We start from the raw sequence: 26449 nt of genomic DNA, 5'->3' as shown, positions 1-26449 counted from the left end.
GGGATAAAAGATGTCCGGTGCAGAATCGTCTGACATAAAACAATGAAGCACAGAAAAGAAAGAATGCACAGTGAGTAATGCAGACACTAGGAGATGATTCGCTGTAGTTGGTGTCTTTAGATACAGTTAGGTTTCCCCCCCCCACTGTGGCTGTGACTTTTGGGGAACTACAGAAAACAAGCTTTGGATGAAGAGAGAAAAAAAAACACAAGAACGGGGTAATATATTCAAAAGATTCCATTTAATTTGTGGATATGAAATTGGGAAGCAGTTTACAACCTTATCTCAACATGCAGTGACCATAAAAAAACAAAAAAAAAAAAAAACCACATCATAAAGATAGTGGAAGGATACGATGAGACCAAGCTGGCGTGTGTGTTCACAGTGATTAAATCAAAATGAGTCGAGCAGTCGTGTGAAGAGCTGCGATCTCACACCGAACAATGCAGCTCAAAAACACACTGTACACAGAAGATGGACGTAGTAAATGACTTGTTCTGTGGGTGGAGAAGAACCGCTGGCAGCGAGTGACACTTGTGAGACATTGTCGTAAACCTTGTGCCAAAACTAAAGGCATCCAAATGTGTTTGCAGCCATGTGTGGAACATTTAATGCAAATATTTGATCTGTTGTGGTTTAAGGTGACACGGCTGACTTGGTGCTGTAGAAAACATGAGCGGCGATTTATAGAAGACCTTCCAGACTCCGCCTTAAATAAATGAACAATAAGGTAACAAAGACTTGCTCCATCATCACACTGTAACCACAGATATCATGTGGTTCAAAAGCTGAGCTCAGGTTGTGTTCAGGCCACAAAATGACCCGTTTAAACATTTGCATCAATACTGAGTGATGCTGGACAGAAACATGCTAATGTTACTGTTGTGTTGAATTTTTCTTTATTAAAGATTTTTAAGCTCTGGAAAGCCGCCCGATGAGTCGCTCACTAAAGCCGAATGCTTTCTTCAGTCCGGTCTGTTCACTTCGTGGCTTGTAACATGAGAGGTTCTCTTTTGCGATGGATAAAATTCACAGCCTCATTTTCACATTTCTGCTCCGATGTCTGACTGTTATTTTTTTTTAGAACTTGTTCTGATGATCTTGTTTCCTTTCACTTGTTTCTGATATTTTTCTACCACCAGAATGTGCACAAAACCACAAAAGCCTCTGTATAACGGCCGCACTGTTATATTGGCCGTTGTCTCCTTGCCAAACATCGTACAACAAAAGTGACGTCACAGCTTCGGTGTCGATTCAGACCATGACTACACTGTCAGTGAGCTGATACCAAATGTCTCAGTCTAATCCACCCCCCCGACACGTCACATCTGGTTTCAAGACAGCAAGATCTTTTATATATAGTCTACTGTACTTTAGTAAGAAGCAGATGCATCCCACAGATTCTGTCCACCATGATTTATGTCCCTCTGACATCAATCCATCTTCGAACGTTGGTTCTCAGACGCTTCGATCTGATGGTGTTGGCGAGAACGCTCCACTCGATGCTTCACTAACCAACTGGTCACATCACATCCACCTTTTACACACACACACACATACACACACACACACACACACACTCGGTGGCTCTGACAGCGGAAATAAAAAGTACAAGAGGAAGACAGCAGTGACATTGAAATAATAAGTGTCCACGTGTAAAAATCAGGTTTCTACAGATAGCTCTGCAGAGCTGATGTTCCAGCTGTGGTGTCCACATGTCTTTATCCACGCTGCTGGCATAGGAAAAAAAAATTGGTGTGACGTCTCTGTTGAGTGCGCTCCAGTAAAGGAAACTCATCCACGGCAGAGGAAACGCTGTACCATTTGCAGAGAAATCATTTCAACAGATCTGCCTCTCGTACCGAGCCTGAACGGAGCAGCGTGTCCGAGAAGATTATGGTTACTGAAGCTCTCTGGTCTACTTTGGTACCTAACTCATTCTGCTGTGGAGTTATTTACACCCAAAACAAATCTAAAATTTGCACAACATTACAGAATCTGTAGAAAATACTGCAGAAGCTTAAATTGTTCTTTTAAAAAGTTGCTCAATGGCACAAAAAAGTCCTCATCTTTTCGTTCTTCAGGTCCTCTTTGCGTGTGGAGATCGTCGATCGGCGCCTTTTCTAGATGCTTTCAAAGCAAATGGAACAATATTGAACACAGAGTCGTTTTACTTTGCTATGCTGTAAAAAGGTAATTTAACTATATAAAAACTCCAAAAGAACTGTACAAAACAAAAGCATCGGGCACAAGTCTGCTCATCTTTCATGTGATAAGGCACGATTTCAAATGTGCATTCCCCGTGAAAAGTGTCCGCCAGCCTTTAGTGTCGTTGCTTTAATGGATTAGTAGAAGAAGAAGTGCCACCCACTGCTTTCACACGTAAGCACCCAACGCTGCGTGAAACTCTGTGAGACACTGGACCAGCTGCTGAAACTTGGGCCTCTCCTCTGGGTCCAAAGCCCAGCAACAAGCCATCACTGCAAACCTGCAACACAGAGAAGGATCGGGTCAAAGTTCACAGAGGAGTCATGTCTGAAAAACACCTCACAGATCATTTGAAAATTGGGCCTCCCAGCTTAGACTGGCACTGCCTAAACCTAAACAAGCAGATATCCTGGGAAAGTGTAATGCGTCCATTCGCTGACCTTTCCAACTTTTAAAAAAGTGGAAAATCTTTGTGAATCAACAGCTATGGAAAAAAAGAAGAAGGAGAAATTCATGTCCAGGAACACAAATGAATACATGCTGTGACATCATGGGGGTGCTCTTGAAGCTCCGTAAATGCCATGTAAATAAAATGAAAGTGAATAAATTGTTATTTTTATAAGAGAAAAACTGGATTTAAAGGCAGCGTTCGTCTAGTATTATACTGCAACTGCTGTATTGTCTTGAACCAGGAGCTGCCTGTGCAGTGCTGATAGAAATGCGTGAGATATAATTACCTCTATCAGCGCACGGCCTCGATTACATAAGCTCTAGTATTGTGGTAAAGGAAGCCATCGCCTCAACATCTATTGTATTTGCAAGGAAACAGTTTTTTGATGACTTAAAAGATTTCAGGTAATCAGATCCTGAGTTTCCTTTAATCATCGAGAATTGCACATTTCTGTGGGGATTTGACACGAGTTTGTTTACTTTAAATGCCTCTGCGCTGGGATGGCGGCGCTCCGAGGAATTAGTGTAGAAGTAATATCCGAGGAGCACCAGGAGGGAGTTTCATCAAATCTGCACTCATCAATTAATTGGAACTTGGTGGTTAAAAGCCAAACTTAAGAAGACCCTTATAAACACACTGGTTATGGCAACATTTAAGACAAATGATCAAGTCCACACAGTCACCGGTGAATAATTCAATGCCATAACACAGGAACCAAAGGGAAGAGCGTTACTGTATTTCACATTTAGTCAGATCCTGATGTAGTGAAGTAATCTCTGATGCTAAAGCTCTCCATGTTTTAGAATCTGCATCTTCTTTCCATATCTAAAGCACTGTCTGATAACTGCTCGGCTCCATGTGATTTTTTAGCATTGTCTTTCTTTGCCAAGCATGTGCACGCACGACGAATTTGAGTCTGTTTTTCGTTTCTCTCAATGAACTTAAACAGTAATGCAGCAGACATACAGCAGAGCTGGAACAACAAAGCTCAACAAAGTCAAGATAAACGTGTGTTTATCAAAAATCTGCCTCATGGGCTTTCAGTCTGTGCCGCAAACAATATCCTCTATTCTTAGTACTTCAGCACTGACAGGAACCAATGTAGATTACTGGACTTAATGGAAACATGCATGTAAGTTGCAATGTCAACTGGTTGGCAAAGGGATAAAAGGTGTAAAATCTGTCAAATCCAGCCAGTCTTTTTGTTTTCTTTCATCAAAATACCCCAGATTTTGACATGCTTTAATACTGATCTTGTGTGGACTCTTTTTGATGAATGTGGAGGATGAATCAGGAAACTTCCAGAGAGACTGATGCAGCATGCGTGGTAGTGTGGACTCCGTCTGTACTGTGTCTGTTTTTTAAATGTTTATACGAGCGCAGAAATCAGCCTCCTGTATCTTCCTTGGTTATTCAGGACTAGCTTAAAGTAAAGCCTCTACTCCTCCTGCAACTAGTTCAGATGGTTCAGACATGCAAGGATGCCTCCTGGATGATACCAAACTGAGGTGGGAAGAGACACAAGGACAGACACCACAGAGATTATGTCTCTTGTCTGGCCTGGGGATGCCTTGGTGTCCTCTCAGAAAAGCTAAAAGTGGTGACCCGGGACGCATTCAACCAGTCAACTCTGGTTATCCAGAAAACTGCTGGATGGCACATCCATGCACATCTGGATCTGGTTTCAAGCAAATGTTAACTCCTCATGAAGCAGTTCTTACCCCTAAATCGTCTGGGTGTGTGTGTGTGTGTGGTGTGTGTGTGTGTGTGTGTGTGTGGGGGGGGGGGGGGGGGGGGGGGGGTGTTAAAGTAAAGTAAAGGCCAGACACCTTCTTCTCTCTTTTCTGTCTTCAGAGATTGTTGGGAATGGAAAGTATAACTTTTGCAGGTTTAAGTACACCCCGAAGACAGAAATACCACGAGAATTTGACGGGCATGGCACAAACACATTTCTGCTTCTCCCAAGTCAACTTCCATCAAGTGTTAATTTTCACCAAACACTAATCCATCCATGCACTGCCAGGGCTGCTTTGAGCTTCCTCACCACAAACCTGTTTTGGGGGATCAGATGGTAAATACTACTGCAGTGATGCCAAAAACTTACACCAGTGGGACAACATTGCCTCTTCTTCTTGACAGCCTGATGGAGTTAAACTTTGCATCAATCAAAGCTAGTAGCAGCTGAACAGTTTGATTAGACTCAGGTCCTCAAACAATATGTCAACTAGCAGCTCATTTATTGTGCCGACAGTCTCCAATAACAAGCTTCACTGCAGCTGAAAATACACTCTTCACTGCAGACTTACAGATGTGACAAATTAAAGGAAAAGCCAGTATGAAAACAAACAGTCTTCCAGTGGAAGATATTCACTTATTTGGTGCTCAAATAAAATAAACAGAATGGCACTTTATTGTCAATGTACTGTGCAGAAGGGTTAGGGTCAGGAATAAACAGCAAACAGAACAGATATACAGCCAAGGGGAATATATAAAAACTAGAGGAATATATACAAAACAACAGAAAGGCACACATTGGAGAGGAAAGTGTTTGGAAACAGTGCAAAAGGACTTCGTCTGCGTTTCGAGTATTCGCATCAAAGGTGATGACCTTTACTGAACTTTGCACTGATCTGCAGTGACGCTTCCACCTAAAACGAAAAAGAGAAACACTCTTTTCCACTGTCTGTGGACAGTGATGATTTGCCACGCTTTTCAGAATATTGTTGCACCGTTACCAGTCTGTTGTGGAAAAACATTGTGGGGGTTTTTCTTTCTCTTAAAAATTATGAAACACTTTAACTGTAAACAACTACTGCTTTAAAGTAGGCAAACTGACCTTTTGACCTTTTAGTGTTAAGATGACAACATTCACTGAGTCATCCGGTCTCAGATTTGTGCTGAAAAGCTAGCGCATACATTTATTACTTCTAGGTTGCACTGCTCTCAGCCTACAGTAATATGGAGTTCTTGAGGCGATCAAGTGGCACTATATACATGAAACTTAATTGAGTTGCTTCTTGTCACACTTTTGAGGTGGGAAAAAAAGGCTAAATCATCTTGTAATGAGAAGGCCATACTGATAAACTGCTACTTACAATCATAAAAAACTATTTATAAAGGAGGTCCAGCACTGAATCATCCTTGACTTGTTGTCATTGCAGATCAGAAAATTGTGGGATTAGAGTAATGATCCTACAGAAACCAAACCTGGCCACACTGATCTATACCTTACCCAGCGGATACCAGTGGACTTAGTGTTGCTGTGGTTCTATATATCATTAACGTCTGTAAACTGTCGACAAATAGGACAAGAAAAGGAAGGACGACTCAAAAAACTAGCTCCAACTCTTACCAAAGTCAAATAAACAAGTGAAAATACAGAGTGTGTGTGTGTGTGTGTGTGTGTGAGGGGGGGGGGGGCAACTTACAGCTCATCTGGACAGTTGATTGGTTGTGCTATTCTGTACCCGTCTTTTAGGTAAGCTGACATCTCGAAAGGGTCAATGTCGACGTAGGGGGTCTGCCCCAGAGTCATCAGCTCCCACAGCGTCACTCCAAAAGCCCACTGTGAACACACAAATTCTCTGAATAACCCTGAGACCAGTGCTTAGCATTCATTCACAGCACTTTACAAAAAATACAAGCTTTTAATGTGTTTTCATCAAACAGGGCGAACATAACCAGAGGGTGGAAAAGTAGCATTCCCACTTGTTGTACTTGTATTCAAATACACGACGTTCCAAATGAACAATGTGAGGAAATTATGTCAAGAAATGTATTTGGAATATAAATCACTGCTGCCAGTTTTTGTTGAGAGTGAAAGTGTAAGCAGTTATTATCAGGGTTCAAACTGCCTGCGAGTGTTCACTCTGACCTCTGAACAGAGAAAAGACGAATTACTCAAATCATATTTAAGATGCTTCCAGTAGGTTTTGACCTTGAAGTTGTTTGTTTAAACTCTGGAAGCCATAATATCTAAAATAAAACTGACATTGACAGACAGAATAGCCCAGAGACCATTGAGTTTCTGCTGTGTTAGTATGCCCCGAGCCTTAATGGGGTGACACAGGACCTTTAAAAGGAAGTGCAAGGACTGTTTAGGAACTAAGAGCAAGGTGGGCTCTTCAGAGGGGGGGTTGGGACAATAAAACAAAAACGTGTTCTACGGTAAACCACCCTGTTCCCACATCAGTGAATAAGCCACTGCCAACATTCCCAGTAAAGCTTAAACATGCCAATAGGAACGCTCCCATCCTGTGTCGCTTGCTATCTGATTTGTGTACCTGCTGATGTAAGGGCACAATACATTCGTGTGCGTAACAGCAACACACTCAAGATGCTATACAGCTCCAGGTACTTGTATGGACTTGCACTGGGAGGCTGTTAATGCCAGGCCTCTGTTAAATCTAAGTGCCATGATTGCCATGGAGCGGTGTGACCATAACAGGAATGTGGAGGGGGTGGGGACACGTCTGGCTCGTGTCTCAGTGGTGTCTCTGAGGATCTGTTAGGCAGACTTCCCGACTGCCTCCGTCGCACCCGGTCTTCTATCCTGGAACAGGAAAGCGAGAAGAGCCACAGACACACCTTTCCCTTTGACACCTTGACCAAGTGTCTAAGAATGGCTTGCACACAATCGGTGCCATTTCCTGGATCGCCTTAACCGCATCATGTCTACTGGAAACATACTCGCATTTAGAAACCTCAGAGAGACAGGAAAGGTCGCTTCTGCTATTGTTTTGTTGACAGTGAATCACAGTTACAGCGTTGCCTTGTTAAGCAACAGCAAGCAAACAAAGCAAAAATGAAGCCCAAGAGGGCGCAACAAAATAATCCTAAATGGTTGACAACACAGTGGCTGTGTCCATCATTTATATACAGTCTATGGAAGTAAACTGCATATCTGGTAGTTCTTACCACATCACTTGCACTGGAAAAGTCATTGTTGAGCAGGCTTTCCAGGGCCATCCAGCGGACAGGCCGGTTCTCATTATCCCCCAGACAGTGGTAATCCATGGGAAAGAGATCTCGGGCGAGGGCATTGTCTGTAATCTTCACCTGCATGTTGTCGTCAATGCTGTCGGTGGAGGGAAAGCACGGCCTTTATTTTTGACAAATTAAATTCCAAACCAAATCACCTGAAAGCTACTGAGGACAGCGTGACGACAGCTAGAGTCAGATCGCTGAAAACTTACACGCAGTTCCTAGCGGCGAGGTCTTTGTGTATGACCTCTCTGCGAGCCAAGTAGCTCATTCCACATGCAATCTGGATGGCCATGTAAACCAGGTCCTGCTGAGAGATTGCCTGAAAGGAAATGGGGGAAAGAGGGCGACAATGTGCATTTGAGAGACAGACAGGAAAAAGTAAAGACGGAGAGAGGACACCTGGTGACTTCTGTGTAAAATTGTTCTAGTTTTCTTTGGAACGGGACAATGTGGGCGAAATATGGGCATTACATACACCACGACTATTTTTTCTCTATAAATTCAACTGCAAGGAGACTGGAAAAACAAGACCTGACATGACTTGTTTAAATGCAACCTTTAAAATTTCAAAGATATATACGTACCCCTCAAGTGTAACAACTTTGGTGACCTCTAAACTCTTATTTCAGTGTCAACATCGAGTATAATAAGATAATTAGCACACGTCAGCATGCCGAGGAGAAAAAGACAGGTGTTATTTTTTTGTGATAAAGGGGTAAACTAAGGCTACATCCACATTAATCTCTGTCTAGACTCAACAGTTTCAGAAATATTTCCTCATCTATATACCTACCTCATGCAACAAGATCATTCATGTACACTGTGTAAACACAGCAGAATGTTGCGGTAGCTCAGCGGAAAACACTGCTGCCCCTCAACAAGAGGGTCCTGGGTTCAAACTCTAAGAGTGTGCTTCAATGTGGAGTTTGTTGATTTTCTTGCCATCAAAAAATAAAATAATATAAAAAACCTAAATGCTCCCTAAATGTCATTAAATCTGAGAAAAGCTCCCACCTTACCAAAGAAGTAGCTAATTTTTTTGCACAGTATTTTTTAGAATAGCTCAAGAAGCCATTCAAAATTGTAGTTAATCGAGTTAAAGGGCTTGAAGTGCACAGAGGTGGGTTTTTGTGCTTTTTAATTTATGTTCTTAAGTAGAGGAGATAACCAAATGCATTTTTCAAAGCCAAAAAACCAAAACACCCACACAACACATTTAAGCATTGCTAAACACTGCAAGTGCCACAATCGACATGACACAGTCTGTTCGTTTGGTGAACACCAATATCACCATCATGACCAAAAGCAACATTTACGAGTGTTAAAATATGACTAAATCATAAAATTATTTTGACACACAAGGGATCATGGCTACAAGATGAGCCAGTTGACAAAATGTAGGCAAAAAGGCAACCTGTCATATGCTGGTATCAGCCTTGAAAGTTTACCCAAAACGCACTGCTAGAAGTTTTTTTTCTCCAGTGAATTATCTGAAACAAGATCAAACCTCCAGAGCACCCATACTTCTTTCTCTTCCTTTGATTGACTTTATTGAAACTATGATAAATCCCTTATTGTTACACTTAAAGTTCATTACAGGGAAAAAGAAAAAACCCTGATTGTAAACAGCACAACTTTAAGTGTTCTGTTTAAATTTCTACTACTTTGAGTGTCTGAATCACTAATTTGATGCTGCATTCAAAAATCTAGTAAAGTGAGAGCCTTTATCTAACAAAAAATAATTCATATTATGTTGGTAAAGTTTTGCAGTCCTTCATTAAATAGACTACAAATGGCTGTATTTTTCCTCATGTACCATTGTGATATCCTTAACCGTAAAAATGATTTTTTAAAACATATGCTTTTATTTTATTATAATTTCTCACTTTTTAATAACAACACTGTCATGTTTTTGCAGTGAACCATGGCTAACACGCAGAACAGCAAGATTTACTGCTGCAAAAGCCCTGAGGCAAATACTTAAAGCTCAAAGTGATGATGGAAATATCTGAAACATGTCTCACCTACAATTAAGATGTTAGTTTGAAACTGAAGCATGGATGTAACAAAGGAGAACACCCTAAACATACAGACTTCACTGTCATTTATTGCTGATCAAAGTATTATGGAGTAGCTTTAGAATATCAGTCACAGATAAAGTAAAAATATAGATATGAGAAACACAGTTTTCTTAGATAAAAGTTAGACGTGACCGCACTTGGTCATTTTAGCCGTTTGGCTGCTTAAGGGTTAACATTGCTCTGAGGATTTAATCTGATGTGACGCAGAAACTCTTTTACTCAGAGGTTTAACCGAGTCTTGCATTAAAGAAATGAGTCTGCTTTGTCTGTGGAGCTGTTGAAGGGCTTACTGACAATAGCTCTAAGTCAGCAGGTGTGTCAGAGAAAACACACTCGACCGCTAACGAAGTGAGGCTGCTCCTGTAACAAACATCCCGGAGAGCTGAAAAGACAACACTGAGCTCTTTAAGTAACAGCTCCAAATAATTGTGTGTATGGTTCAATTCTCTTGCATCTGGTCTGATTTATTCAGCACAATCCCCGGCTTGGATGTAAACACTGGAAATGGACTTTGTTGTCTTATCTGACAGTTGATACTGTGATGCAGGCAAAATTAACGCTTGGGACTATACCGAAAAACAAAGACTTGGGCAACCAGTGAACAAAGATTAGAAGACTTTAAGTCAACCGCTCAAGCGAAACGGCTACATGTGCAGCTGCTATGAGACATTCAAACTGTGCAGAATACATCTCAGCTGTCGGTGAAAGAAAAATGTCTAAGAACAAGGTCAACGCTCCAAACCTCCTCCCTCCCTCCACAGTCACACCTTTTAAACCAGATGTTCGCTTGCAGAATGAATGTTGTGCTCTCGGAGCATTTCCCCGCGAGTTTCATCTAAGCTGGCCTGATACTGAGCTGATTTATAGCTCAGTGTTTATTGCAACACCTCCAACTTAATGACTAAGTCTTTGTCTCCCGTAGCCGCCAAAGGTAAGTATTGAAGCTGCCGAGAAGGAAGGTGCTGATGTGTGCCTGAAAAAGGCATTTGATTATTGTAAATGTGTGGCAAGCTTCATCTTGTGATCGCAAAGCATTTTTCTGCATCTGTATTTTGCAGCTGATTGATTGGTTGGATCTGCTGTGGCTTTTCTCCAAGCGCATGAAAGCCTCCCTGGGGTTAACTGTACAAAAGCCCGATTGTCTCCACGGAGTGAGTTACAAACCTCTGCCCTGAGCACCGGCTTCATCACTGTATCAACAGAAATCTTAATAACAGTGTAAACAGTAGTTACTGTAGGTGTTACTCGCCACTGATTGCTGCAAACACAAAATGTTCTTTCATGCTTGACACTACGATGGAATCTGACTTCTCTTTCAATCTGGGGGATTTATTTTAATGGCTTAATAAAGGTTAAAGAGGAGCCACGCATACTCTGACGCATTTATTCTAATGGTTTTACACGCAACCTGCTCTGAGAACAGGTTCATAAAATCTCGACTTGAATTTGGTCATCTCTAGGTCAGGGGTGCTTTCATTGTCAAGGAGTTAAATCTTTTCTCTCTTTTTATTTCCCATGGGTTGTGAGCCTAACCATAGCAACCATCCATTTACAAATGAGATAAAGTCACATGATGTCATTTGTATGCGACACAACACCATAATGGAGGCCATCAAAGCGATGGTATTCCTGCTCAACTGTATCTGTTCCTTGTTTCCCTCATTGCCAGGTCTGATACTGGTCATGGAGTCATTTTCATGACTCAATCAATGCCTCCCTGACCAATCAGTGGCAAACAGTCTGTTGATGTCACATGTTCGGCTTGACTCAGCTTGCTTAGAACCCGAGCAGAGTAGGTACTAAAAGCACCTGGTAACGGGTTCTAGCGTCTAATGGAAAACGCTAACACTGAATAGAGTCAAATCAAGCAGATTTGGTGCTACTGGTAAAAAGGTTTAAGGTGATCATGGAGGTTTTTTCCTCAGTGTTAGCTGCGTGTGTCTACATGCTGCATTGATGTATCACTTTTGCCGTCAGGACCCCTTCACTTCGAAAGGTCCTGCCTGAAGAAAAAGCAGCTTGCAACTGCCTTCAAGTCACATATTTTTATAAATGTGCATTTTTGTGATGTATCTGTGTTTTTTCTGTAATTCTTTTGTGTACTTTCCCAATTATAACCGCTGACAATTTGTTTTCCTTAATGCAATATTATTTTCCTGTTTTTTTTTTATTCTTCCATAAATGTATCCAGTTTTATTTTTGACTCTGATATGCAGCTTTGAATTTAACATCCTTATTTTGCTTGTATGTCAAAATATTTCGTTCAGATGAGATTGAGATATATACATAGATATCTCTATATAGACAGATGTATCTCTGTATCTCTAAATCTCTGTATCTATCTATACATATACACACACACACACACACACACACACACACACACACACACACACACGCACAGCTTGATCATAGCTGAAAACCAAGCACTCATCACCAGACATGACCTTCCAGAAGAAATTTGGTTTGAGACAAAAGTTGCTTGAGAAGTACGGAGCAGGTGTTTGGAACGGTCAAAACAGGACAGATGTGCCCGAAGAGATCCAGGCATGGCCGAGAATATGACTTTTAATGGTGGGGGGTTTAATATTGCTTTTGATTATAGTTTGTATGCTGAGCTGAAGCCTCACCTGTGGGTTGTTAGCCTCAGCTAACTTGCACTGCCGCAGGAACTGCTTCAGATTACCCCAAGCCATGAAAGGCAGCAGCACCATGGGCTTCTCTCCATCCTCTGTGCACACGTGGCTTATGGGAAGCAGATTTCTTAAAAGAAAAGAGAAAGCAACCAACTGAGGAAACAGGACCTGAGTGTACCAGATCATCATTTCTGCTCATGTACACGTCTACTGCACATTAAAGGAAGAGTAAAGGACATTATCATGCAAAACACCAAAGAGGAACTGTCAGCAAATATGACAGAGCTGATGTCATGCAGAGGAAAGAGGAAGGCGTGGGACATCGTGACGACAATCTTTTCCACACAAGTACACTGCTGTAAGGCTGCTGTAAATTTCGGGTAAAATCTGCCGAAGAAATGCTGCTTTGCACCCGTTTTGCTAATTTCCTGTTCCGTGTATTTAGTCTTAGCTACTACTTTTATATAATATTTCGTATATGAATTCAAAAATAATCCTTGTTCGTCTTCACTGGGCCTTGCTGCAGTCCTTAGTCTATGCTCTGCCTGAAAGAAAAAGACTGTTTAGGGATCTAACCCATCTTGTTAAACAAACCTTCTCTTAAGCACAACCTTTGGTCGTTGGGGCTTCTGTATCCTTAACATCATCACATAAACGGTTTGTGCCTTCACTGACGTCATAAAGATCAGTGGGGAAAAACTGGAATCGAGTGTTTAGCTTTTGGCTTTTATATGAAAAAGGTCAAGTTTGAGCTGAACATCCACTACTGGAAGAAGATATATTTGAAGAACAATTTTATTTTAGAATTTTTTTAAATTCTCATGAAGTCTTAAGACAAAACACAAAGCTAACAACAAATTGATTTCACAAACGGCCATTCCCTAAAAACAATCCATGATGACTTTTGGGCCATAAAACTGTGTCAAGAATATAAAAATCACATATATCAGACACTCAGATACCCTGTTTGCCAATCTTCCACCATTTTATCAGTATGTACAAGAAAACAAAAAAGAAAAGGTCTCCTTTAAAATAAATTCAGAGCCTTTCAGACAATATTTTATTACAAATGTCACAAAGACTGACTTCGATTCACACTCCTTATTAAGGTATCAGCCCTGTTTGCAAACATGTGGTGTTCTTTCATCAATGTTTAAATTGACTCTTTTAAGAGACGACCACAGAAGCAAGGCTGGCATGCTATGCTCAAGCGTCAACAAGACATCCAACCGGTGACGTAAGACACGAACCATGCTGGTGTTGTTGTAAGCTTGCATTTCTAAAGAAACTGTAATTAAAAAACTGATGAAAAACTCTAAAGGGACGGTAACTGTATGACAGCAGCTATGATTCCTTATATGATGCCGAGCAATAGATTCTTTTTTCTTTTTCCCCTCATGTGCATCAACAGGATGCCTGAATATTTAATATTCTCTAAAGGCCCAGCTATGTGTATATGTGGCAAGATTTACCTGTGATGAAGGCCACGAAGTTTGCAACTTTCAGTCAACATCATCGTCACCTGCACCTCAGAAGCATGATCTGAAAAATTTTATTGGACACAAAAAAACAAACATTTAAATTAAAAACAACAAACTTGGAGCAATGAGCGTCTGTTGGTGCCATGTGGCGTTTGATTTTTATCATTTCATTGCAGTTTCTCTGCCAGCAGTCATTTGTAGTGGGAAACTTCAGGGGAAAACTAACTTGAGCCAGTTTTTAATCTGCGCTTGCAGCTTTGCCATCGTCTGGAACTTATGGAAAGCAGTATTGTTCCCCTCCCAAAAGGCGAATGAGGAGGAAGTAAAGAGTTTAACAAAGCCAAAACTGGCATGAAGACATTGTTCGCCGAGTGGTATCCACCCCTCACTGAGTAAACATGAGAGAATAGAGAGGTCAAAAGGCAACTGGCAGAGAAAGCAGACACATGCCGCTAACAAAGAACCTGACAGTCCTGCATACGGGAGCTGCTTCGCTGGCATGCAACCCGCAGCGTGAGTAAGACTTATTATTCATTTACTGTCAAATTCGTGTGTCTGTTTATTGGATTGAAACCCATATAGGGTCATCGGATAAAGCTAGCAGTGAAGTACCTACTGTTTCTGAGAGACAGTGTTTGGGTAACAATCATCGGTGCTCATCCGCAGGGCATAAAAAACAACTCCAAACCGCAACCTGACGTATTGGTTATGTTTCAGTTCGCGGATGTTTGTCATCCCACCCACATCTTCAGTGTTAAAGTCATGTTTCAGTTCAGTGATGGAATCGCAGCGCTCACTCATGCCACAAATCCGCTGTTATACAATACTGTGCGAAAATCTACAGCCACTTTTTATTTGTATTTTGCTTCCAAGGAGAGAAACCTTGTTGAAATTATTAAGGTGGTCTTGAGCAATAGCTCTCCAAATTTTCTGAAGGTCTTTAAAAAAGTTTTTCTTTGGACATTGGTTAATTTTTCACTCACTTTCACTCCTCAATGACTGAAGCATAAAATACGCACTTAAATCAATGGACCAACCACTGTTGTTTCTATATAACAGTTAACGTAGCAAAGAACCGCCTGTACATTTCATTGTATGGCAGAGGACCCCACGCAGCACTGGCAATGAATCTAACCGGACCACATAAAAGCCAAATGACCTGGCCTCCAAACCCCCCAGATACTGATTGGATCAAGCATCCGTGAAATGTCCCACAGCCGACTGTTTGTAGGAAATAGATTTTTGGTAGCCATCATGTAGAACTGTAACCATCATTATTTTCCCCCATTTTAAAGCCTAATCAACTTTCATTCTAGGCCGGTCGATGACTTAATAAGGATAAAACTTAAATTAAATCACAATTCACATAAAATTAAACCCTGGTACTAAACTATGCATCTCTGCTCCTTCAATCTGATTCTCATCTCCCAGTGTGACCCTTGGAATTAAATACACCTTCCAATATTAAAAAGGTGGTTTTAATGTTTTAGTTGAAGGTAGCAGGACTCGCAGTGTGAGAATGTCACTTCTTTTATCAATAGAAACTAAAAATGTAAAAATAAATGATCAGATTTTATTATTGGGGGTGGCTGTAGCTCAGGTGGCAGAGCAGGTCAGCCACTCATCAGAAGGTCGGTGGTTCGATCCCAGGCTGCCTCCTGGCTGCATGCCAAATATCCTTGGGCAAGATACTAACCCCATGTTTGCCTACTGGTGGTGGTCAGAGGGCCCAGTGGCGCCAGTGTCCGGCAGCCTCGCCTCTGTCAGTGCGCCCCAGGGCAGCTGTGGCTACAATGTAGCTTGCCATCGCCAGTGTGTGAATGTGTGTGTGTGTGTGAATGGGTGAATGTAGTGTGAAGCGCTTTGGGGTCCTTAGGGACTAGAAAAGCGCTATAAAAATGCAGGCCATTTACCATTTATTGCAGTGGTATATATTCTAATGATATTACTCTGATGTACTGTCTGGGGGGTAGAAAAGAAATATTTCCACTGATCTGCTGCGTGTCCACACAGATTTGGAGACTACAGTGCATCTGAGCGTGCTCCCCCTCAGTAACCTCATTCCTCTGAATAACCCTGAACATACTGGGTAAAGTTACTTATTGACAGGATGACAGGGATAAACCAGAGTGGTCAGTATTTTCATTTCTTTTACAATATGTTTACTTAAGCTGGAACAGAGAGCATACCTTTCACAGTCTTCACAAAGACCTGCTTCTCCTTACTGGGGTCCTTTTCATCCAGCAGCACGCCGTGGAAGATGCGGCCAAAAGTGCCTGTCAAAGACAAAACACAGGTTTTTAATCAGAGGAAAGGGGTAAAAGAAAGAAAGCCAGGGGCGACTGTTTCAAAGACTGAAATGTCACCTCACTCAGAGGCTACCATGCCTGGCTGATTAGTGAACAGAGGCAGACACGCTTCTGCTTCAAATGCCTTGTTGCTAAATGGGATGAGGCAGTTTTGGCTGCTTTTCACTAAGGCGATACAAAGCAACAGCAATTCAGTCTAGCTCAGAGGAGCTTTCATCACTCAGACCAACTGAGAAAAGCTTACAATGTGGAAAGGCCAAGTGAGCGTGTTCATCATCTCCTTTGTCTAAACTGTCACCCTGTAGCTCCAGGACTTTTCTGAGCTAAAATGGCATTTAAGCACATAAACCATCAACATAAACGTAGAAAAAAAAACTGAGCCTCAGGGCCAACTATGCCTTGTGTTTCAACAGGAAAGTAGTCGAAGCTTAACAACAGGGTTAGTGTCTCTCTCCCGCCTTCTTCGTCAAGCCTGTCGGGACCTGCTGGCTCCCAAAAAACACAACTGCACTCCAAGTTCACCCCTCTAAGACGTGACCTTCTGTGTCTTTGTTGTTTAAACTCAAATCTTATTATGAATACATTTTATATCATTTTGTCTGCACATCAGCCAAATACCAGCAGTTAGAAAGTGTGTTTCCTTGCTGGAGAAAACTGATAATACAGAACAGAGCAGAGCTCTAAACCTTGTAAAGTTTTTTTGCTTTACTTTGTGTCAATATTTCCATTACTTTTGCAAAGTCATCATGTCACCACAGAGGGAAATGGGTATTATAACACTAACAGCTGCACATTTCATTTGCCTGACTTCTGGCTTGCTGTGGCGCGTCTTATGGGAATAGTGCAATCGGCCACTACTTCCATATGAAGGCAACGTGCTACACGTGTGCTGTACTTGCTGAGCGCAGAGGGAACACAGAGTGTGAATTTTGACATGTTGGCTGTAGTCGCACTTCCTGTACCACAGCATGACTGTGCCTGGCTTTAGGACTTCATAGCAGGAACTGCACTGCTTGTGAGCGAAAAATGTTGCAATCCTACACACGTTAATGTGACAGAACATTTCCCAGATATTAAACTGGTAGCTGTGCAAAGCATGCACAACACCACTTGCTGGGAATTCTGTGCTGATGTTTGATTGCATCTTGTGACGGAGGCCAATGTACAACTATTACCCATCATTGATAAAATCATGAGCACCCTTCTGCACCACTTACTGGATCCCCCCCCCCCCCCCTTTTTTTAGCAAATGTCTACTTTTATACATCTGAGGGGTTAATCTTTCCTAAAGATGAGATCATCACAACAAATCCACTCCAGCTTCAGTAAGATCAATGCCAAATTAGAGGTAACGCTCTTGACAAATGTCTGTAAACATCTGGGATCAATATAATCCCAGTTTGTTTTTACAATTACGTTATTACTGCAAGTTTACATACATGAGTCAACTTCAGGCCCACAATCTAATACTAGAGTGCATGAATAGTTTATAAAGGCAGCAAGTAATCTCCATCTCCATCTCTCTTTCCACTAGTTCCTGTTCTCTGAAGAAACTCCAAAACCTCTCAAAGGTTCTCCTCTCCAGTCCTAACAGTTTGTTACTTTATGAGCTCTTTGGAAAACTTCTTAAAAAGATATTATTTGTTACTAGGAGAAACATTTTTCAATCTTTGTAAAATATTTCATTATTTCTTTTAGACACGAGGCTTTTTATTGTGAGCACAACCTCTTTAAAGTAAAACTAGTGTATCAGAGAAAGAGTGGTGCTTCTGTTACATTGTAAACAGAAGCAGAGACTAAACCACTGAAGGCTGTCAAGCAGCATTTAAAAACACAACACCCACATTTTCTTCTCCATTGTGTTGTATGCACCTTTGGGTAAATGTTACATCATTCACTCTAAGCCCCAGTGTGGGCCAATATCCAGAAAACGAAGCACAGTTTTATCAGTACCTTTACTCCATGACAAAGCTGAATAGTCTCCAAAGCGAGGAGCACAGATCGAGCCAAACCAAAGCCCTGACATTTAGCTTTGATGAGGCCAAAGAGAAAAAGACTGAGAAAATTCAGTGTGTAAGGCTCTCTGTTAGAAACTCATATGCCTGAGCAGGAATGAACTTTTACTATTCTGACATTCTTGGCAACTTTTTATTGATACTGATCTGATGAGGCATGCTTGTACTCCACAACAGGAAAAATAAACCACATTCATGAAGCCTATTGTCAGTATTATGCTCACAATACACTACAAATAAACATGGGACTTCTCAATAACATTTGTATAATTTTGATGGTTAATTTAAACATCTTTTTACATTCTTTTATGACTTCTATGCCTGTGATTTGAGACTGCAAGGTAGAGTTACAGTATGCAGCAAAACAGCAGGTGTGACCCTGCATGACCTTCCTCACCTGTGCAAGGTTAGGACTTTAATGAAGGCCAAACCCATCCTGGGTGATCCTTTACATTCCTCATCAAAGGAGTTTAAGTTGCCGCTGACAGACTCACAAACTCGTTTGTCCCAACTCAGTCCACTATGTTTTTAATTTTGCTTTCTTTAATAAAGACATCCTTCAATTGTATCACTGAACTTTCAATTTTGCCACAAATTATATTTATATACAAATTGTGTATTTTACCTCATTTTTACCATATCGTCAGTGCCCATGGACTCCCATATTTAAAGATCTCACTTTACAGGAGAAATAAACAAGCTGATGAGTGCTGACCTTACGCAAGTGGCCAACATCATTGCCAGTATTCACTCTTGTACACGGTGTGCCTACAGCACCAAAACACTAACTGAAGTTGATCCACTCTCCTCCAGCTGGCAGTCGCTGCAGGCTGCCTCAACATGTTACATAGTTACACTTCTGTGGAGGTGTAAGTCGGGTTAGGGCGTAAGATACGGTGTAGGGTTTCCGAAGTGTTACAGTGCTGATTTAAATCCCACACTGAGGGCATGGTTTCACAACACAGGCAGCTGTAGCCAATTAGTGTCTGCTAGGCCTCAAAGTCAGTTTGCTAAATAATCTATTAGTGTGAGGTGTGACTATCTGTGTCTGTGAAACATGTGTTTTGGCTTCTGTTTATTTAAACGTTTCTAAGTCATTATTTTATTCGTGTTTAGAGAAATCTACTTATAAAAATTTAAAAGAATAACAAGTGTTAATATCACCTTTCAGACTCAGCTGAGCAGCAGGAAATACACAGATGGGTAGTTAAAATTCATCCGAGTCCATTTTTGTAACAAGCTTCCTGACTATTCCCGATAGTGGCAGGAATATTCGTAACTACTGTTGCTACAATCCCATTGGTTTCTAAAGGTGTGCTGATGTATCCTGGCAGGCTTCAACCACACAAAATCTTTTCAAACAACTTAACTGCCAACAGCAGATAAACTATTTCTAAGGCCTTTAGAACCAGACATATTTCAACTAGAAATGTTCAAATACTAAAAGTGAAAGCATGGTTTTTTTTTGCAGAAACATTATTTCTTAAAATTAAGGAGTAATTCCAATTACAAATAAAAGCCTAATTATTGTGTTCTACTAGCACTTCTCCCTTTAGGTTATGCTAGCACCATGTAATTTGTAATTTAAGCTTAAATCTCAACTCAGTCTGTTAAAGCAATCTCATTTAATTTTTTTTTTTTTAACATTTAGTCTTTTCCTTTTTCCTCTCTGTTCATGTTCTTTATATAGAAAACTCCGAACATGACAAAAACGTGCATGCTGAAAAGTTAAATTAACAAATGATGCTGAACGAAGCATAACAAGATTATTCATGACTGCAGGACTGAAGCTCCTTAAAATCTGTTTCATTTCATGCGTATACAGACTGGATCGCGCAAATCACTCGAGTCTCCCTGGAAATGTCGCTAAAAGGCAAAACACCGGGGCATAGGCCTAAAATACTGGGAAGGGAAATACCTTCATGTAAGACGTCTCGTAGTGTAACTCGGTCCCTTGAGATTGCAATATCTTTAACTTTAGCTTTGGCCTCCATCAGAGTCACACTCCTCAGGTCATTCTTCTCTATGCGCAGAGATGGGTAACCTGTAAAGACACACAAAAAAAATAAATAAATTAACACATTTCATTAATTCATGAAACCTGCTGTGTATGCATTATGTGCTGCTGGGACAGTTCAGTTTGTCTTCTCCAACAACCTTTTAAGGCCATGGATGTGACAAGTTAATGCAAAGTTTGTTTGTTTGTTTTTAGGTCAGGAGCAAAACTCATTTAAATAGGCTGTAAACACATTCCTAATTAGATCTGAAATTTCTGTTATTATCGTTTTAATCTGTACAGAAATATTAGTACATTCTGAAAATCAGTGTTGAACAGCCTGAGATGTCCTAATAAATGTCTAATGTCAACCTTATGTCTCAGTTTTTCCCAGATTTGTTGGGTTTTTCCAGTGAGTTTATTGCTTCAAAATAAAAAAAAACAAACCCCAAAGACAAACAAAAATCCCAAAAAACCTTAAAATGTGACATTTTTGAATCCAAACATCAACCATTAATTAAACAATCTGTCTAGGCATCTGCTTTGCACCAATACCTAAATTGCACTGATATACCCAGACTAGCAGTGTATTTTATTTAACAAACAAACAGTTAATTTACTGTAACTTGCATACTTTGTGGGGCCTACTGGAGGGCCAGTTTTGGCCCCTGGGCCACATATTTGACACCTGTGGTCTTAATTTCATTTGCAGAAGCATCAAAGTACCAAAGGATGAATAACAGCTTGAGTATGATGACTTCATTGTAATTTCTCGTTGATCAAAGTACACAATCACCAAAATAATTTGATGCTACAACATGATGTATGCAGGTCCTGCTGCTGGGTTGACAGTCCTCTCCTCACGCAACAGCCTGTGTCCTGGTATCCCTTCCACTCTTGTCACACTGCGATGCGAGATGCAGCAAGCTCTCTTATCTGCATATATATGTTTGGCATCCTGGAGGCATCCTTTTTTTCCATTGCTTCTGTGAAATCAGACCAGAGGGAGCAGCCGTTTGTGCCCACTACGTGCTAAAACCATTCCTTTCTTGTTTTTTTTGAGGGTCGTCTTGCAGTGGGTTCTCCCGTTTCCACTTCGATTTGCACAAAAGCAGGTGAAATGGATTCACAATGGTAAAATGGTAAAATAAGACAAACTGCAATACATATTTTCTATAGAAACAAAGTAAAATTTGGTTTATAAGAAGTAAGAGATGATCTTTGTTTAAACATATTTAAAAAAAAACAAAAAAAACCCTGAAAATCATAATTAATGACAGAACATTTCTGCCGCAGATGAAACAACATCCACACTGAAAGACACAACAATCCTGTCATAAATAATTCCACTTTGTCATTTTACTCACTTTTTATCTATGTTGCTTGAGGGTTAAAAGGCACACATAATCCAAATCTAAACAAACCTCTTACCAAATGACTGACACATTTTTTAAACCTGGATTAGCACACAAAAACAACCTGGGAGCTTCTGCTTTGGATCACAAGTGTCATATTTCTTCTAAAATATGTAGACTCAAAGAAAAGAAATGGCAGCAATTCCAGGAAAAAGCCACACATGTACAGTACCCTGCACATGTTGCATCACAGCGACTTCATGCAAAGTCCTGTGTTACAGCACATCTATTACATAAGCTCCCCATGTACTCGCTGTTATTAACTGCTGGTCTTCAGAGGCGAGAGGTGAAGTTATAAAGTTCCTTATAGATTACGCACACACATAAACAAACACAACAGTTAACAAATGCTAGCTAAAGAGGCAGTTAGAAACTAAAGAGCTCTTCCTGTAGAAAGAAAAAGATCTGAACCAGAGTCAACAAGAATCAATGACCCCTGATCTAAACTCGCCATGTGTATATAAAGCACATGTGTCAACAGAATCAGTTTCTTCCATTCCAGCCTCTCCACCACTACGGGCAAGACCAAAGATGCTGGCATAGGATGTCAGGACTGTAAACCTGCACAACGCTGGAATGCGCTACCAGACCGTCAGCCAAAAGCTTGGTGAGAAGGTGATAACTGTAGGGTGTGATTATTTAAAAATGGAGGAAAATATAAAACGATCATCAAGCACCCTCGGTCTGGAGCCCCATGCAAGATCTCGTCTCATGGAGTCAGGATGGTCATGTCCACAGAATACATTTCTGTGGTCCTGACTCCCTTGATATCCTTAACACCCTCCTCCTGTGTAGGTTTTGGGCTGATTCACCACCAAAACTACACAGGAGGAGCCCGGTGGAGGAAGTGAAAACAGGATCTTAAATGTCAAAACATTTAGAAATATGCCATAAACAGCTCTTCTTAAAGCTCTACTGTCACAGTGTGGCAAAAACTATCATGGTGCAGAGCAATGCTGCCCCCTACAGGTCAAACTATGAGCAGTGGTTATCTCAACAATGTAAATGAGAACAGACGTGGTTGGGACTGCACACAATCAATCCTAGTACTCTGAGCCCGACTTCTCAGGCAATTTTTAATTTTATTGTGCTTTACTTAAAATTCGTATTATGTTTATGTGTTTTATTTAGACTTAAGGAGTTTCACTGATCCATTTCATTTTGGTTCTTGTTTCAGTTCAAGAAAACCCAATACTAGATCAAAGTATCCCACAGTGTCCTTAACCATAAGGAAAGAGTCCAAATTTGCCAAAACCCTGTTCTTTTTTTGTTAGTTTTTTTACAATGCAAATTAAAAAAAAAATGCTGGAAAATGGAAATAAAAACTTACAAATCTCACAGACCCATACTTTACAAACTGAGAAAATGTACCATTTCAAGGGAAAAACGTCAATTCGAATTTGTTGCAGGTCTTAAAGTTTGGACAGGGCCATGTTTATGACTTAACAACAGTCTGTAAATGTCTGGGTGCTGAGGAGAGCAGCTGCCAGACTTTTGGGAGAGGAATGTCCTTCCATTCTTAGAGGATTCTGGCTGCTCAGCAGTCCTGGATCTGCTTTGATCTTCAATGCTCCAAATGTTTTCAGCTGGTGAAAGAGCTGGACTACAGACAGCCAGTGTGGCACCCAGACTGCAGTATGCGGTTCAGCATCATTTTTGCTGAATTGTGCATTTCTGCATCATGTTTATATGATGACTTCTTTGCAGATCACAGGAATCCAATATTCATTGTCAGCCTTGTCCCTTGCACAAAGACATTTCTCTGTATTCTCTGAATCTTTCCATGACATTATGCACTGAATATAATGAAGAAATATTCACAGCCTTCTCAATTTCATATTGAGGTATATTATTCCAAAGTCAAAATTTGTAGTTGCAGGTTTTTGCAGATTGGTGAAACTCTGCCTCTCTAAGGCTACGTTCACACTGCAGGTCTTAATGCTCAATTCCAATTTTTTGATCAAATCCAATTTTTTTTGTCTGGTTGTTCACACTACAAATAAAATGTGACAGCAAACATACTCTAGAGTGAACGGTTCATAGCCCTCAAAGCGGCCCACATGCGCAAAAGAAGACGTCACACACAACGCGCTCTGTTTACGGAAGTAAAAATGGCGGCTACAGAGCTGGTAGGTGTTGTTGCAGCAGTCGTAATCGACAGAATTTTGACAATTTAATTAGCGAAAGAAGGACACTGAGAAAAAAAAGAGAGCCCGTCCTTTAACAATGGCCGCCATGCTTTCTCGTTTGTCTTCTCCAGCGCTGATAACTGGCATCTGTCTTGTGACAGTGACGTAAAAGACGGATTTAATGCGACATGACCATTCAAACAGCAGTCGCTTTCTAAAACATCAGATATGTTTCGGATTCAGTACCACAAAGAAACCTAGGTCGGATTTGAAAATATCGGATTTGTGCTGTTCAAACTGTCCTACCATGATCAGATATGGGTCGCATAGGGTCAAAAAAAGTTGGATTTGATGCGCTTTGGCCTGCAGTGTGAACGTAGCCTAAGATGCTCTTTTTAGACCCAGTTATGTTACTGACCTGTTAGGCAGCGAAATGTTTCACCAGCTGTTTTTTTGTTTTTAGTACCACTTACTTCTCCAGCCTTCCATTTCCTCCCTCCCGACTTTTTTTAAAGGTGTGTTACTGCGACCAAATCTAAACTGAGCTAATATTTGTCATGAACTAGTAAAATGTCTCAGTTTAAACATTTAATATGATTTCTATGTTCTATTGCGAGTAAAATGTGGATTTTATTAGATTTGTAAATAAAAAGGAAAATGTAACAATTTGCATCCAAGTTTTTTCAGAAACATGGTTGGATTTTAAAGAAGATAATTTTAGAAAAAAAGGGTGAGAGGAGGAGAAGACTCTTTTTACATATTCACTGGTTATGATTTCTTTAAACTGGGAGTCAAAACTCAAATAAATTCAATTATTATACAAAATTATAAAACAAAGAAAGTCAACCTCACAGCCTAAAACCATCTACCAGAGGATCTACAGGATTCTTCCTTGAATAAAACACTAAATGATTATGATATTGATTATTGAGTCAAAACTATTGTAAATAATGATTTTATATGGTGACAAAGAATGCCACTAAAAAGCAGGTGAGATGTACAGCTTAAGATTTTGACCTGTACATGCACCCAAGACAAATAGAAAACTTGAAATGAAAGAAAAAAAACAACAAACAAAAAACAGGGAGGTGATTTCATCCTGCTGCTCACAATATCCTAACTATAATACACAGCAGGTAACTAACTTCCCAGAAACTTACTTTTGGTTTCATGAGGGGGAGCACCAGGGTTTTGGAAGGAGGAGGCAGCAAGCTGGAGTATGGGTGCAGAACCAGGGTGGTTGTCTGAAGACAAGACGAGAAGGGGAGGGAGGGAGTGGCGGGTGGGAGAAGGTGAGAAAGAAGGGGTTTAATGGAGAAAGCACACAAAATCACAACATGACCTGAATGAATGAGTGGATGTGTAACTCTCGCTGTAACCTTTCAGCTCAAAACATCCATCAAACCAGGCATGCTCACTAGGTGAGGACACTCATCCACCAGGGGCGGAGTTAAACAGGGAGGGGAGGGAGTTCAGTTGAGATAATCACATTTAGCAACAAACGTTTAAGACACACAAGGAGAAGAGGCAGTGGGGTTGAGATGAGGGTTGAATCCACAAGAGGGCAGCGATGGACCATTTACTGACAAAAAATAGACGTGTGTACGGCTGTGGTACTCAAACGCACACCTCTCCCACCAAACTGAAACAGGCACATCATCATTTCATGAGGTCTTCCTCCCTGCACCAACATATCGTGCTATGTGTAATATCTGATGACGACCTGTAGACTTCTTTGTACTTAATGCATCTTAGGAACATATTATTTTAAATCTGAAAACTACTCATGTCATCATTTTATCTGAATGAGATAAGAAGAAATGTGAGTTGATTAGGGCTGTGCGATATGACCAAAATCTCATATCCCGATATAAGACATCGATCATCCCGATAACGATATAAAATCACAAAAATGCTATATTTTCTGTAAATTCTGTGAATCTCGGGCAGCTCGACTTGCGCGAAGTGTTTCCAGCTGGGCGTCGTGTACCTGGAGTCGAGTGTTTTAACCGACGCATGAAACGATACATTTTTAGACATAAGTTGTAACGGACGCCGTTTTCTTTGTGAGTATTTATTACACAGCGTGCTGCGGGGAAAAGCCTGTTCTAACGTTTGAGTCTAAGGTTTATTTTTTAGCACCAGACGGCTCTTTTTTTTTTTGCTTCTGATCCATAAACACTCTGCATACTCTTTCACGTCAACAGGATCTTGAGCTTTATTGTGAAAGGTTTATGTGGAAAATAAACAAGCGGACACGCGTCGTTACCGTCGTTGTTGCTAACCACAACGCATAAAAACAGGCGCTTGTCCATCCGTAGTGTGGTTATATTAAATATATTATTAAATATAAGAGAAAGAGAGAACTTTAAGAAATTAATATAGCCACTACAGTGACCATCAAAACGCTGAAAAAATATTGCCGCAAACAGTTTATTTTGTGACACCACGAAACAAACGATAGCATAAAATGAAACGATAGACGTTTTTATATCGTCATCCGATATATATCGTTATATTGAACAGCCCTAGAGTTGATTCTAGCAAAGGAGAAAAACAGAAGTTTTAAAACACTAGATGCTTGGCCTGCTCTTCCCACGTCTGCGTTTACAATGTGCCAACCACTAAAACAGGCCCGTTTTTCTCCTCTTACTGCTGTCTGACACAAAGCACATGGTGAGGACATTTACACATTATTCCCACAGTAACAGGTCACGAGGAGAGGAGCAACAACAACAAGAA

General features: G+C 40.7%; 1 protein-coding gene across 3 annotated transcripts in view; it reads right to left on the bottom strand.

Moving 5' to 3' along the window:
- Positions 1-222: 222 nt before the first annotated feature.
- Positions 223-26449, bottom strand: part of ryk (receptor like tyrosine kinase) — a 49506-nt gene continuing 23279 nt past the window's right edge. For 2 of the 3 annotated variants that reach the window (XM_040040181.1, XM_040040182.1), the window contains exons 8-16: positions 24868-24951; positions 20086-20211; positions 16033-16119; positions 13835-13904; positions 12357-12489; positions 7855-7964; positions 7577-7736; positions 6088-6224; positions 223-2488 (exon numbers count right to left, since the gene is read on the bottom strand). In XM_040040181.1, the coding sequence (XP_039896115.1) occupies positions 2377-2488; positions 6088-6224; positions 7577-7736; positions 7855-7964; positions 12357-12489; positions 13835-13904; positions 16033-16119; positions 20086-20211; positions 24868-24951 (1019 nt within the window). In that variant the 3' untranslated portion in view covers positions 223-2376. The remainder of the gene's footprint in view (positions 2489-6087; positions 6225-7576; positions 7737-7854; positions 7965-12356; positions 12490-13834; positions 13905-16032; positions 16120-20085; positions 20212-24867; positions 24952-26449) is intronic. The other variant, XM_040040183.1, reaches the window with a different exon arrangement.

This window comes from Simochromis diagramma, unplaced genomic scaffold, assembly GCF_900408965.1.
Source record: "Simochromis diagramma unplaced genomic scaffold, fSimDia1.1 OVJJ01000026.1, whole genome shotgun sequence".
Lineage (NCBI taxonomy): Eukaryota > Metazoa > Chordata > Actinopteri > Cichliformes > Cichlidae > Simochromis > Simochromis diagramma.
Note: the sequence above shows the minus strand (reverse complement) of the source record. Positions and strands in the feature narration are given on the sequence as shown.